At 33.9% G+C, this 14,030-nt stretch overlaps 1 protein-coding gene across 7 annotated transcripts in view; it reads right to left on the reverse strand.

Annotated features, from left to right (window-relative positions):
* Positions 1–14,030, reverse strand: part of Tbl1xr1 (TBL1X/Y related 1) — a 158,454-nt gene that overhangs the window by 29,246 nt on the left and 115,178 nt on the right. For 5 of the 7 annotated variants that reach the window (XM_047563481.1, XM_047563485.1, XM_047563483.1 and 2 more), the window contains 2 exons: positions 10,931–11,033; positions 323–468 (listed from right to left, as the gene is read on the reverse strand). In XM_047563481.1, the coding sequence (XP_047419437.1) occupies positions 323–468; positions 10,931–10,988 (204 nt within the window). In that variant the 5' untranslated portion in view covers positions 10,989–11,033. Of the gene's footprint in view, positions 1–322; positions 469–5,595; positions 5,707–10,930; positions 11,034–14,030 lie in introns of those variants that run through there. The other 2 variants (XM_047563487.1, XM_047563488.1) reach the window with 2 other exon arrangements.

The raw sequence follows: 14,030 nt of genomic DNA on the forward strand, positions 1-14,030 counted from the left end.
GTATATCCAAATAACATTGAGTTTCCAATTCTCCACCATCGATTTGGTCTCAGTATTTCAGTATAATGCTGGCATGTTAATGAAAATCATTTCCTACTGCTTACTTATAAAAACGTATTAAGGAAAATAAATTATAGATAATGGTCCTTATACCTCTGTGATCCAACATGCCTTGCCTGAAAAACCTGATACAATAGGGATAACACCCATCATTTCTGTTAAGCCAGTGAAGCAAAAGTGAGGGACACTGAAAGAGCAAACAGACATGACAGCAAATTTAAGAACACATTTAAGAATTAGTATTGAAATAATTCTGCCTTACCTCATTAATACTAACTTCTGCCTCTACATACTGCAGACCTTTCTGGATGATAGAAATCAGTGCAGCAGGTGGGACGAGTGCACCATTTATATTAGACTGACTTATATGGCTTTCTATACCAAAGGTAAATGCTGAATGAGAAAATCCTAAAAGCAAAAGAAAAAAGTATGAGTACTTATTTTTCTAGTGACAACATGCTACATGACATGAATTAAAAGACCTCTATAATCTTTCAAAATTGTGTTCCATCATTTAAATCCTAGAATGATAGCTAAGGTGAAATATGCTTTAAACAAAAGAAATACCAAATCTAAACATGGTAGCTTTTATGTATTTTCTTTTATTCTAAATTACTTAAAGTACTCTTCAAAATTTCCAGTACTAACTGGATTGCTTGGCTTCAAATTTTCTAAACTTTAGCAGTGACACATAACTTTCCTCAACAAAAAGCATCCAATTTCAAAAGTTAAAAAAGCCTTTGGAAATCATGTGATTCAATTATTTCATTCAGGATAATTGAGACCACAGAAGACTGACATTTAATATTTCCACAGTGTGTTTGATTTTCTACATATAAACTGTCCAACACCTTCAATATATTGCAGCTTTTTCAAACTACTTAAGAAACAAAAGACAAACTATAATTATAATGAAAGCAAATTTAACAATGAAATTCTAAATTTAAATCTTTTTTATGTATGAGTTGAGTGTTTACAATTATTTTAATTTGAAATACTTTAAAACCAGAATATTCACGTAAGAAAAATCTCTTTAGTTGGTCTTATTTCTTATGAAAGTCTAGCCCATACTCAAATGTAAAGTTCTAGGAAACTGACAGACCCAAGAGGGGTTGTTGTATTTAACAAAATATTTATCATATTTTATCACTAAGTAGCAATATTATAAGTCTTGTAAAATCAATCTATTTGTACACATCATTCAGAATTTTAAGAAATTTTTGAACTAAAGTAAATGAATGAGTTTGGTTCTTGGTTAAACTGATTTAATCTACACAACAACAGTTTATCCTAGTTTTTCAGTGCTTAGTCCATGGCTTTTTGTCTTTTGTGCTCCTACCTTTAGGCTCTTGGCACCTATGAACAATTAACAGTAAAACACCCATGGGGGGGTCACAAATGGCAGGTGGCTAGGAAATATTTAAATTTGTTCGGCTAGTCAAAGCACAACTAAGTTGATCTTCTTCAGGGCTCTCTTCTTCTCTCCTTGGAACACCTAACCCTTCCACATCCATAAACACCAGCAGAGGGAGAGGTAAGTAAAAAGACATTACCTTTAAAAGACTTTAATTTTTAAACTTCTGACTTCAACCACAGCCAAGATTAGTATGATTAAACACTTTCAGTTTTCAGCTGAATCTGAGTTCACCAAAAAAAAAAAATTTTTTTTCTTTTTTTTTTTTTTTTTTTTTAATACCAATGGGGGGGGTAGCACCATTTAAAACTGTTCTATCAAGAAACCCATAACTCCTGGAATATGAGTAGATTTCAAATTGCCAGAGTAGAAAGTTAAGATTAGGGACTCAGGAGGATTTGGGATAAAGGATGTGAGATATAGCAATGAAATCCACAAGCAGTAAGGCTGGAGATTCCTGTTTTTAATACCTGCTACTGCCTAAATAACTTCTTCAATAAATCATAAGTAACGGGGGGGGGGGGACCAAGTAATTCAGAGATTTAAGACAACTTTTAGAAGACACCATTTATAGAGGGCCAACACAATGTGCCAGCTGCCATTCACATATATAGAATTTATTATGTTTTCATCTGAAATGCCAGATGGGGAAAACAGCCTCTAAGTAGGAGAGTAAGGATTCAAATTCAAATACACCCTACTTTAATTAAAAGAAAAAGAAAGAAAAAAAAAAAAAAAGTCAGAACATGGTCAAAGATAACTTGCTCCTGTCAGAATAAAAGATTACATCACTGTATTGTGTTCAACTCAGTTTCCTAGAAAGTGGCATTATACAGCACATGAAACATTATATCTTAGCTGTATTTGGCACCAGGGTTTTAAAAATGTGTTGACTTAAGATTTAAAAATTATACAAAGTCCATAATTTCTGTATATTCTGTTCATGGGTACAATTTAATCAAAATTGCTACATTAAGACCCTGTTTAATTTGCTCATAATTTACACTTGAAGTATTACTATGCCTAAGAATATCTTAAGAGTTTCAGGTAGAACTGTGCCCACAAATGCTGCATACATCTTGAAATTATTCTGTCTTAGAAACTCACATGCATCTCAAGTTACTGCAGATGTGCTCAGGATGTCCTCAATAGTAATAAAACAACTCTGAAGTAGTTATTAGCACTACTTTGGCACTTCCCATTAATGTTACCCTAGAGAAGTTCCACATTTACATGCTCAATTATAATGTTCTCTTCCTATTTCAAGTCAGAGCAAGACATGGCAACCTAGAATCATCATGTTCAAAACTACTTTTCTTCTTCCCTTCCTTAATTTTTTTTCCTTAGAAAATTCTGGCCTCACTATAATACCTAAAAGTCTTAGTCATAAAATTCCCACCTCTCCCATGGCCTCTGGCATTCGACCATTTGCCAAGTTCTGTCATTTTACCTCCAAATTCCATCACTCTACCTTCTCTAGACTCTGACTCACCTGTTCTTTTCTGCCAAAACCTTAGTTTCCAACATCCTTTGGTTGGACTACTATTGCCATAAGTTCCTTTCTTCTTTTCCCTAGTTCAGCACATCTGCCACACTTGCTGCCAGAGTATGATGTGTAAAATCAATGTGATATGTCACTTCTTACTTGAATACTTCTAATGATGCCCTTGGCCTTCATAATATAAGCCAAACTCCTAAGTATGGCATACAGTAATTTTTGTAATCTGGCTCTATCTACTCTCAAGCCTCATCTTCTCAATTCTACAAATCCCATCTTTTTTTCAACGGTATGTTAAATTTAAGTGATGGCAAATTACATGTAACATCTTGAATATGCTGTGCTGCAACATGCCTCTGAATCTTGCATTTTTCATTCCTATGTTCTTTTCTCCTACATGAACAGAGGTGAAGTCTTCTTTCAACACCCCAGGGTTAACTGTCTCTCCTATGTTGATTTGATCATTTGCATATGTATATCAACAGTCACACTGAATAGTTATCACCTGTGTCTCTATGGTTTACGAACATGTTTGACTACTGGACTGGACTGGCTAAGTAAAGGGTTTAAGTCTAGTAATCCTTTAATTATGAAAAACTAGCAGGTTACCTGGCTTACCAAGTAATTCAATAAACATATGTTAAATGAGAATGCAATTCTACCATAATGTATTTTGGGGTATCTAAAAAATTTGTGACTCTAAAAAAGCATATGGCTTGACTCTTCCTTGAAAAACAAACTAAAACTTGAACAGGTTTATGCCAGGGGAAAAAAAAAAAAAAAACCATTTATCTGTAAATATATTTGCAGAAAAACCTTTTTCAGGGACAGCTTTGCCTTTTTCAATAGAAGACAAAAGGGATCATCTAAAAATATGAACTAATGAAATGTAGCATGAAATCCAGTAGCCAGAATACTGCATGTTTCTTTTCAGGGGTAAAAGCAAATATGACATGAATAATAACCTCTATAATACTGAATAGGGTAGGTAAGATTTAGGAAACAAGAAGAGAGGCTCTAGAGGCAATAAGGCTGAAAACCATGAAGTTAGGTATGCAATAATAGTTTGTGACAGACACATATAGTAGCAGGTGTGTGCATGCATGTGGATGCAATGTTATACATGGGATCAAAAATCAACTATTTTCTGTATTTCCTGTTCCAGAAAGTACCTTCCCTTGTGATATTAGAGATCCTGTTCTTGAATGGGAATCAGTTCTCCAGAACCAGTAACTCTACTTTGCAAACAGGGAGCACAGAAATAAGAATATGGACTTTGAACACCATTGTTATATGATATAGGGTGTCTGAACCAGACCAAAAGATTTTTTTTTTAAGGCAAAGCTTTAAAATTTTATTCAAAGTCCTATTAAACTTCAGCTCAGAAAAGCTCAGAAAAATTGCGTTCCTGTTCACATAATCACTCACACCTCTCCCCCAGGCAACCAGAAACCTATTTCTAACTCTGCCCCCCTCCAGATCCAGACTTCAGAAAAGGTAAAAAGTGGCTCAGAAGGCTGAGGCAGGAGGATCTTGAGTTCAAAGCCAGCCTCAGCAAAATCAAGGTGCTAAGCAACTCAGTGAGACCCTGTCTCTAAATAAAATATGAAATGCCAGAGTTCAATCCCCAGTACCAAAAGGAAAAAAAAGAAGAAGAAGAAAAGAAAAGATAAAAGAAAGCGGGTAGGGAATGTTAAAGGAGACATTGGATATTGAAGAGTTAGACCCAGTACTTTATAACAATGTAGAATTTTGTGCTCAGTATTGTCCTTCAGTATAGGGCTGGGGATATAACTCTATAGTAGAGTGCTTGCCTATAATGAGAGTAAGGTCATCCTGGATCTAAACTCCAGCATAGAAAAGACAAAAACAAAAACAACAACAACAAAATAACCACCACACAAAAAAATGTTTTATACAAATTCTATTTTATGAAATAATTTTAATGCTATCACAATATTCAACCTATAAACGTTATGTAGCAAAGAACTATTCATACCATAGCTTGATATTTGATTTTTTTCAATGCTCACTATTTAAAAAGAATCTTAACCTCAAATATCTTTATGTATATATAAGGCTTTTGCCACATATTTTTCCCCCCTTTCTCCTTAGGAAAGATTCCCTCAAAAGCTGCATGGAACATAAGCATTTTAAAGGAAATTTTCATAATTGCCAAACTGCTTTCCAAAAAAAAAAAAAAATGCAATTTATAATGCCACTACAATCTATATACTTCTTTATATCCTGATATACTGGTTATTCTTTTTTAAAAACTTAAGATTTAAACAACTCCGGCAATTATCTCAAAAGACCTTTGTCCTTCATAAGTAGGTCAGTAGGAATGTGTAGTAGGAATTTTCTGTCTTAATAAAATTGATTATTTCGCTTACAAAATAGGAAAAACTGATTTGGAAGTCTAAAAGTACCTTAATTACTGGCACTTATTTATGACAAGTACTTGCTGTTGACTTTTAATTGATCAAGTATACAACTATGTGTGTCAAATCAAGGTTTCTCCACCTTTTTATTTTATTATAAAGAAAAACTATGTACCTACTTGCACTTCTGTAGCTAGTCATTTACTCATAAAAATTAGAAGGATAATTGAAGGTGGACATACCAGATTCTGAGCACTCTTCTCTCCTGTTCTTCATGGCTAGAGGCACATTACTGATTGCCAGGTTAACCTGACTCCATCCAGTCCGCTGTTACAGTCTGTTTATAAATGCCACTGGGAGTGAGGTATGAAGGAAGGAATGATTACCTACCCCAGTTACCTTTATTCAAGTCAAGAGAAACTACGCTGTCATTTGCTGACATTTTAGACCTTTTATTAACCATTAATGGGGCTAATCGATTAACAGTTAAATGAGATAAATGAATGAATGAGCTATATGTATTAAAGGTAAAAACCTTAATTTCATACATATTATTCTCTGCCAATTTTGATCATGTTTTCTAATTTAAAAGATAATATATGGTTTTGGTGTGTGATCTTATAAACAAGTACAAGCTGACTATTTCTTATCTGAAATGCTTAAGATTATACGTGTGTCAGACTTTGGATTTTGGAATATTTGTATATACATAAGTATTTGCATATATCCTAGGGATGGAATTCAGATTGGTACACCAAATCCTTTTCTTTTCTTTTATGGGGGTGGTATGCATGAGGTGAGGGGGTAAACTAAGGATTGAACCCAAAAGCACACTACCTCTGAACTATATCCCAAGTCCCTTCTTGTTTTGAAACATGGTCCAAGTTGACCAGGCTGGCCTTGAACTTCTGATTCTCCTGCTTCAGCCTCCCAAGCAGCACCATATCAAACTTCATTTATATTTCATATGTGCCTTATATACAAAGTCTGGAAATATTTTTAGTATGCCTGCATTTTGACTGAAATCATTCACATGAGGTCAGGTGTGGAATTTTCTACTTGCATTAATTTTACTGGCACTCAAAGTTGCTGGTGTTGAAACATTTTGGATTTCATAGTTTTGGATTAGGGACGCTCAACCTGTAAAACATTTGAAGTAATAAATGCCATCTAGTAACAGTGGAGGTCTATATCCTGTGTCTTTTTAAAAGGTTAGAAAAGTAAACAATGGAGGGAGGTAAGGTGAAGGAGAAATGAGATGATCTTTCATGAATCAAATGCTTTAAGCCTACATATATCATCACCTTCAAATAAATGGCAAATATATGTAAGATAAATCTCAGTTCAAAAAATATGAGGGTTTTTAAAGTAACATGTAGTCATAATCACAATGTAGAAAATAACTCATTTTAATAATAAAGGTATTTTGTCTTTGCTACTCCCAGTTAGTCCTTCAATCATAAGCAGCAACTGTTTCCCTGGCTTCCCCTAATGAAGCACAAAATCAACAGAGATATTATGCAGTTCTTAAACATGTAAGATGATACTTAAGTTTAATAAAGAATTCACCAAACACACAATATAAGCAAGATAAAAAACTAATTTTCATATAAAACGACAAGAAAAACAAGTTACCAGACGGTTCACAAAATTACCAGGAACAATTTCATCAGAAAAAAATAAATTCAAACTGAATAACTACAAAGGTCAATGGTGAGGCAAAAGAGGGAAAGGGGAAATTTAAAAGATTTTACTCTTTACATAACCTCTATGCCTCTAAGTATTTGTCTGTACATAGTTGCTAGATGAATTGTTGGGGCAATCAAATTAATGGTAGTGTGCAAACACTAATTAAAGGGAGAATACTGAATCCTGTGAGTCAATTACTTACAGTACTATATTTCAAATGTATTAAATTTTCAAGTCATTTCATAAGAGAAAAAGTATTTTACTCCATAGGAAATACATGCAAATATAGGTCTACTTCATAAAAGTACAGAATGGTAAGCACCAAATAATTAGCTGGAGTGCATTTTCTAGAGATAAAATTGAGAAAAAAAAAATCTTTTAACATTTAATAAAATCCCAACAATAAATATACCTTTAATTAGTTTTGATGTATGAGGGGATGGCTTATTTTTAACAGTGAAGTCCATTAAACAATCAAGGCTGATGATCACAGTGTAATCCCTTTTCTACAAGGAATAAAATTTTACGAATGAGGAAAATGATTCTCTGAGAAGTTATGTAATTTTTGGGGAGAGGGACCTTCTTAAGACTAAACTAATGTAAGCAATTTTATTCCCTCAGGAGATAGAAACCATAGTCTGGTCAAAATGAAACACTGTAGAGAAGAAATGCTTAAGATTCTTACTGAAAAATATTATTTCTAAAGCTTTTATGTACCAAAGCAGAACAAAACTTTCACAAGGTGTTTCTGAGAAACGTTTAGATAATTAGATAGGGGATGAAAGTTTATTTTTCTTTGGAAGTCTTCACAAACCAGTCCCTTGAACACCTTTGCAAACGTGCTTTCTTTGCCATGACTGCTCCTTTTCTGTAAACCTCCCACCCCAATTCAATCAGTGCTCTTTTTTAAGGAAGGAAGCAATATAAGACTTTAGTTTCTTTTATATTTGCTTTAAATCTTTCAAAAGAAAAGTTATAACCTACAAGCAATTTGTCATATTGCTTAAATATTTAATGATTAATTCTCAAAAAGTACTCCTTATAAGTTACGGTACTAAATACACAACTCCCAAAATAACCCTGAAAAGGAATTCTGGATCAGGTTACTCCACACTTAAATCTACTTGCAAAAATTACCAAAATTTATGCATAATTAGGGATCAGAACCAAGAAGGAGTTTTTGGAATACATGACGTAACAACCAACCAGATCTATAGACACTCTGGAAATTTGATTATGGGTGAGATTCTGGATTCTATCTGAATGCTGTCCAGAGTACACAGAGCTATAACATTCTAAAAACTCTCTACTGTCTCCTGTTTCTCAAAGAAAATGCAAATCAACATCTCATGGTATCCTTTGTAACAAAAATATGCCTCATTGCTCCTGTAAAACCTTGGTCACAACTACAGATAAACCACTCTTAGAGGCAGCTCCTCTTTAGAAGAAAGTTTTACACTCCAAATCTCAGTGAATGTACATTTCATGCTTTCTACTTCATTTTGAACAGTTACTAATTCTAATTTTTTCTTCGAGATATTGGGAACATGCTACATACCTGATGTCAACTCTGTTCTCAAGTTTTAATTGTCCTACAAACAACAGAGACCACAGGCTTTCAAACTTTATTACACCTGTGAATCATCTGGGGTCTTTTTAAAATGCAGATTCTTGGGCCCCACTCATTGCTTCCTAAGTGATTCTGATACAGGTGATCAGACTTTAGAGCTTCTGGTAAAGACTGTTCCTAAATTTATATTATTAATACTGCATACCTAGAAAAACTGTTATAATCTAAAATGTTATCAGTAGAATCTGATTCTACCCCAATAACACAAAGAGGAAGTTACATTTTTTACTACAGGACTGGTGCTTCTATTTTTGTTGATGTGCTTACTAGTGTACCTCATTACCAGTACACAGAAACTTTTAAGTTTCTAAATAACAAAAAGCACACCTAATGATGCAGGAAACAATTCTAAAGGACTTAAGATACAGATTATGTATCGGGTCTAGCATATAATGCTTTTTAAAACTGCACTGTGTGCTTTATTTTTAATGTGATTTAAAATACCTTAAAACATGGAATTTAGAAGGAATTTCTCTGAGAACATAAGCAACTTTAAAGAGGTTTTTGATAATGTTTCATCATGGGACAGTCTATCAGAAATTAAACCAGAATACTGATTTACTGCTCCTTTTTCCTCATCATATATTCTTACGAAAACATAAAATAACAATTTGAAGACTTCTGCTTGGTAAGGGGAAAATTTAAGCACTCATTAACACTCTAACCTTAGCTTGCCCTATTTCACCTCAGCAAAATCTGAATGAACTGCAGAACAGTGATGAACTGTTCAACTGTTTCTGAACTCCAAAGTCTTCTATGGTTCAACCTAAATTGTTGCCTCTCCAATACATCAATTTTATAATATATTTCCAATCTACCTACCCTTTACAATAATTTTTGCTTTTGTCCAAAAGTCTCAAAAGTTCTGGCTGAAAGAGGTGGTCAGGTTTAAAAGAATAAAGTACAGTGTTATTCTGATCCAACAAACTCTTTTCTATTTTGACCAAAAGTACTTAAATTATGTTACACAGAAAATATTCACTAGATTGCTACTTTTTCACTTTATTAATCATTTTATCTTAATCAAATTGACATTTGGAAGTCTTCTTTCAGATCTACCTTACTCTCAATTTAAACAAAACGAGACATTAATTTCAAAACTTCACAGTAAGTTATTATCTGTTGTTCTATTACTTTCTCTCCCCAACCTTCCCCTCCTTGGTCATAATCTTCTAAACTATTCACGGGAGAGCGGTGATGATTCTTGGGAATAGAAAACATTCACCCAAGAGAAAGACTCAGACCTGGAATACAGCAGGGGACATCTTAGCAAGCAATGGGGTCTAGATCTAAGGTCATGTGTTTTCCCTGAAACTGAAAGGACAACTAGCTAAGCCCTATAAGAAAAATGCTTCCAGTCTAAAAATCAAAAACAAAGGGCTCACTGTCCTAGAAGTTTAGATCTCTATTCTATTCCTTCTGTCCTCCCTCACATGTAACGATCAAAATTATCTTTCGTTTACCACACCTCAACTTACAACTAAAACACAGTAACTTTAAGGTATAATTTCTAAAATTCAATCTCTAACAGTTGACATTTTTAAATGATTCCAGCTCATGTAAAAAATCTGCACTTACCATTGCAATCTATCTTTATCACTATCATATGCCCAACCTATATTCAAGTTCTCTTCTACTTTTACATTTTAGCTTGATCCAGTCAAGTAAAATAGAAGCAGTAGACCTTCTATTTTATGACTAATCTCTTAATGTATCTAAAAAACATGGACAATCACTGATTTACTTAATATTAATTTCCAATGACTTTCAATGATCTGTATTTATAACCATGTCCAATACATTAACCAGAATTCATATCCATGACACATTTAATCAATTGGGATAATACTCAGTAAAGCATTCTTTAAAAAATACTATTAATTTAGCTAACTGCAATGAGGACCAATAACATTTAACTGAGGACATTGGATATACATTTTCAAACTGATGATATTCGAGTTTATATGTTCCTATTAAACATGTGCAATAATATCATTTAATAACAAATTATAAAAATGGCCTTTTAACAGTGAAAGACAAACTGGTTGTTACAAATATTTGCCTGAGATGATTCCAACATATTTGAAAGAGTCAGAGAGTTAAACCATGCAGTAAAACAGCTTTAAAATGGCAGTCCAGACATTAAGGAAACATACAAGGTTCAACAGTTTGGACTGATACAAATTTCAAATGCATAAAAGATTATTTTGAAAATATTAAAATAATTTGAGGCCTATTTACTTTATAAAAGTACTCACCTGACTCTTGCAAGTATCTATATACCAAGAAGTTGACCTCATCACTGCTTATACTCATCTTTATTCCCACTTAAACCATGAGGTCACAACACAGGATATAACCCTAAAAATAAAACACAGTTAATTATTTTCTCAGTAAAATACTGTTAAACAAATTGTATACAATGTTGTAAAAACCATTTAATTTTTATTGAATGATTTAAAATCAGGTTCTATATTGCCTAATAATAATTCCTAAAAAAAGTTATTTCCATAGTTAGCAACTGATTATACAATCAAAACATGGCTGCTGCTATTTTTCTGCAAGGCAACATCAGCAAAATTTGAAAAAGAGGGCTTCAGCATTATATTTTAGTAGTTACATCAAATAATAAAGTTATTTTTCCTTTACTCTCCTTAAGTAGAAAAACAATAATCTTTTAAAATCAAGAATACTACTTATTTAGGAAAAGAATATTTTTAGAACTACTGGGTAGGGGAAAACCCTAAGTGGTTTTGTCTACATATTTTGGCAGGATTTTTTTTTTTTTTTTTTTTTTTTTTTTTTGGTGGTGCTGGAGATTGAACTCAGGGCCTTATGTTTGCAAGGCTAGCACTCTTCCAACTGACCTATATCCCCAGTCCCATTTGGCAGGATTTGATGTCTCTACTTCTGAAGATCTATGTGATATTCAAGTCTAAGAAGTTCTTAAGTTTGTATGAGGCAGAGAAGCTGGGGGGGGGGGGGGGGGAGAGTTCCTAAAACCCAAATGATACTCTTACTGGATATACAAAAAACCTTGAACACAGAATGGGAAAAAAGACATGACTTAAGTGTATCTAGTTATACTTATCCATTTTGCATCACAGAAACAATTTAAGAGGTCAATCAACTTTTCTGTAAAGAGCTAGACAGTTAAATATTTTAGATTTTGCCAGTTATACAGCCTGTCACAACTACTCAATTCTGCCATATGTTGAAAAAGCAGCAATATGTAAACAAACGAGTGTGGCTGTGTTCCAATAAATCTTTATTTATGGACACTGCAATTCAAATTTCATAATTGCTGTGTCATAAAATATTAGTCTTCTTTTGAGTCTCACTGCCCAAGGACTAAAAATGTAAAAAACTTTCTTTGCATGTGATCCTTATATAAGGGTTGTAGGCTGGATTTGACCCACAGACTGTAATTTTTTTTTTTTTTTTTATCTCTATCTTTTCAGTATATAAAGGGGTACCTAACACTGTGGACTTCATGAAAATGACTGTCCGACCGGATGCACAGGTCTCTAGGGAATCATACTTTAAAGAATGCTAAACTGAAGGTAAGGGAGGAAATCCCCACAGAGTTGTACCAGAAGAATTAAACATTATCAATCACAGTGCAAGGGAGTGGTCCTATAGTTATGCTCCCATCATCTAGGAAGGTCAAATGTTCCATTGCTGTGTCTCTTTGGGGTGATGATCCAAACAAGTGCTGATTAGATGTGTTAGATAACAAGGAAACACTACAAAAATAAAACAATGCAGCATTTTATTTAGATCACTTTAATGCATTTAACTCAGAACTATGGCTGAGCACTTCAAGTGGTATCAGGTACTATGACAGGTCTCAAAAATATGAATAAACAAAGTACACTAGTACCAGACCTTATGCCCTATGAGGTTGTTGGGGAGAAAGAAGAGTAATTAATTACAGTTTAGCTAAGAAAAAGTAAAACAAACAGAGGAAAGAGATGACCTAATGTTGAGGATACAACTAGGCAAAATATGTAAAATGTAGGTGACTTACAAACTTCTTTATAACAGGCACACTGGTGGAGAAGTATTCTTTTTAATTCAAAATTTCTGAAATATATCTATTTCCTATTATGCGCACACTACTTCTTATTAAGTTGAATATTAAGGAAAAGAAGTGGAATAATATTCCCATTTACAGATCATTTGTTACTTAATACATATGTGGCTAGTTAGTCCTTACACCATTTAATTTCCTCTTCCACAATATTATCTTCCTTATTTTAATGTGAGTGTGTGTGTATGGAAATGTTATTAAATATTAAAATTTGATGACTTCCATCAGTACCGGGGGGGGGGGGTGTAGAGGGGCACCAAAATACTCAAGAATTCTTAGTACCAGAAGGTCCTACTGCTAATTTCAAGACATAATGTATATTGTCAAGTCCCACATTCAGTATAGACTATCATGGCACAGTTTATGTGAACTATGATATAAGTAAATGACAAAACAATATGATCAGTCAGACTCTATCACATACAAATCCTGCTTTTAAACACAGAATCATCTACTCAAATTATTTTGTTTGTTGGGTGTGTGTTATCAAACGACTGTGACTGCTTCACAGTAGGCTGATTAAAAACAGTTCATCTGTGGCCAGGCTGGCTGCTCACTGGGTTATTATAGCAAACGTGGTCAAATTGTCCGGTTGAAACCAAGACACACTGTGATAATACCACTTCTTTTAATATGGTGAGACCTATTATTATTATTATGGGGTGGGGCAAGGATACTGGACATCAAACCAAAGGGTGCATTACCCCTGAGCTACAACATTCCCAGCCTTTACTTTCTGAGACAGGATCTCACTATGTCACACGGGCTGACCTCCAACTTGTGATCCTCCTGCCTCAGACTCCCCAGTAGCTAGAATGACAGCCATACCTGGCTCTATATTTGTGCTTTTAACTATAAACTCACGCTATCATAAATGAAAGCCAACAATGTGTGTGTGTGTAGGTATATTAAATCACCTCAGAATGTAGATAAGTCCTTCACAGAAGTCATTAAGTTAATGAAGCCATGTGGGTAAACCCTAATCCAATAAGACTGGTGCCCTATAAAAGAGACCCTCAGGGAGACATGCACACAGAGGAAAGGTCATATGAGGACATAGAAGGCATCCACTTTTGAGCCAAGGAGAAAGTCTTCAGAAGAAACTAGCCCTGATAACAACTTTATCTTGAATACATAGCCTCCAGAATTGTGAAAAAAATAATTTCTTTAGTTTTGGCCATCCAGTCTGTAATATTTTGTCATGGCAGCCCTAGAAAATACTCAATATCAATCATAACAAATTATTTTTTTTCCTTACATTCTGA

This window comes from Sciurus carolinensis, chromosome 9 (genome assembly GCF_902686445.1).
Source record: "Sciurus carolinensis chromosome 9, mSciCar1.2, whole genome shotgun sequence".
Lineage (NCBI taxonomy): Eukaryota > Metazoa > Chordata > Mammalia > Rodentia > Sciuridae > Sciurus > Sciurus carolinensis.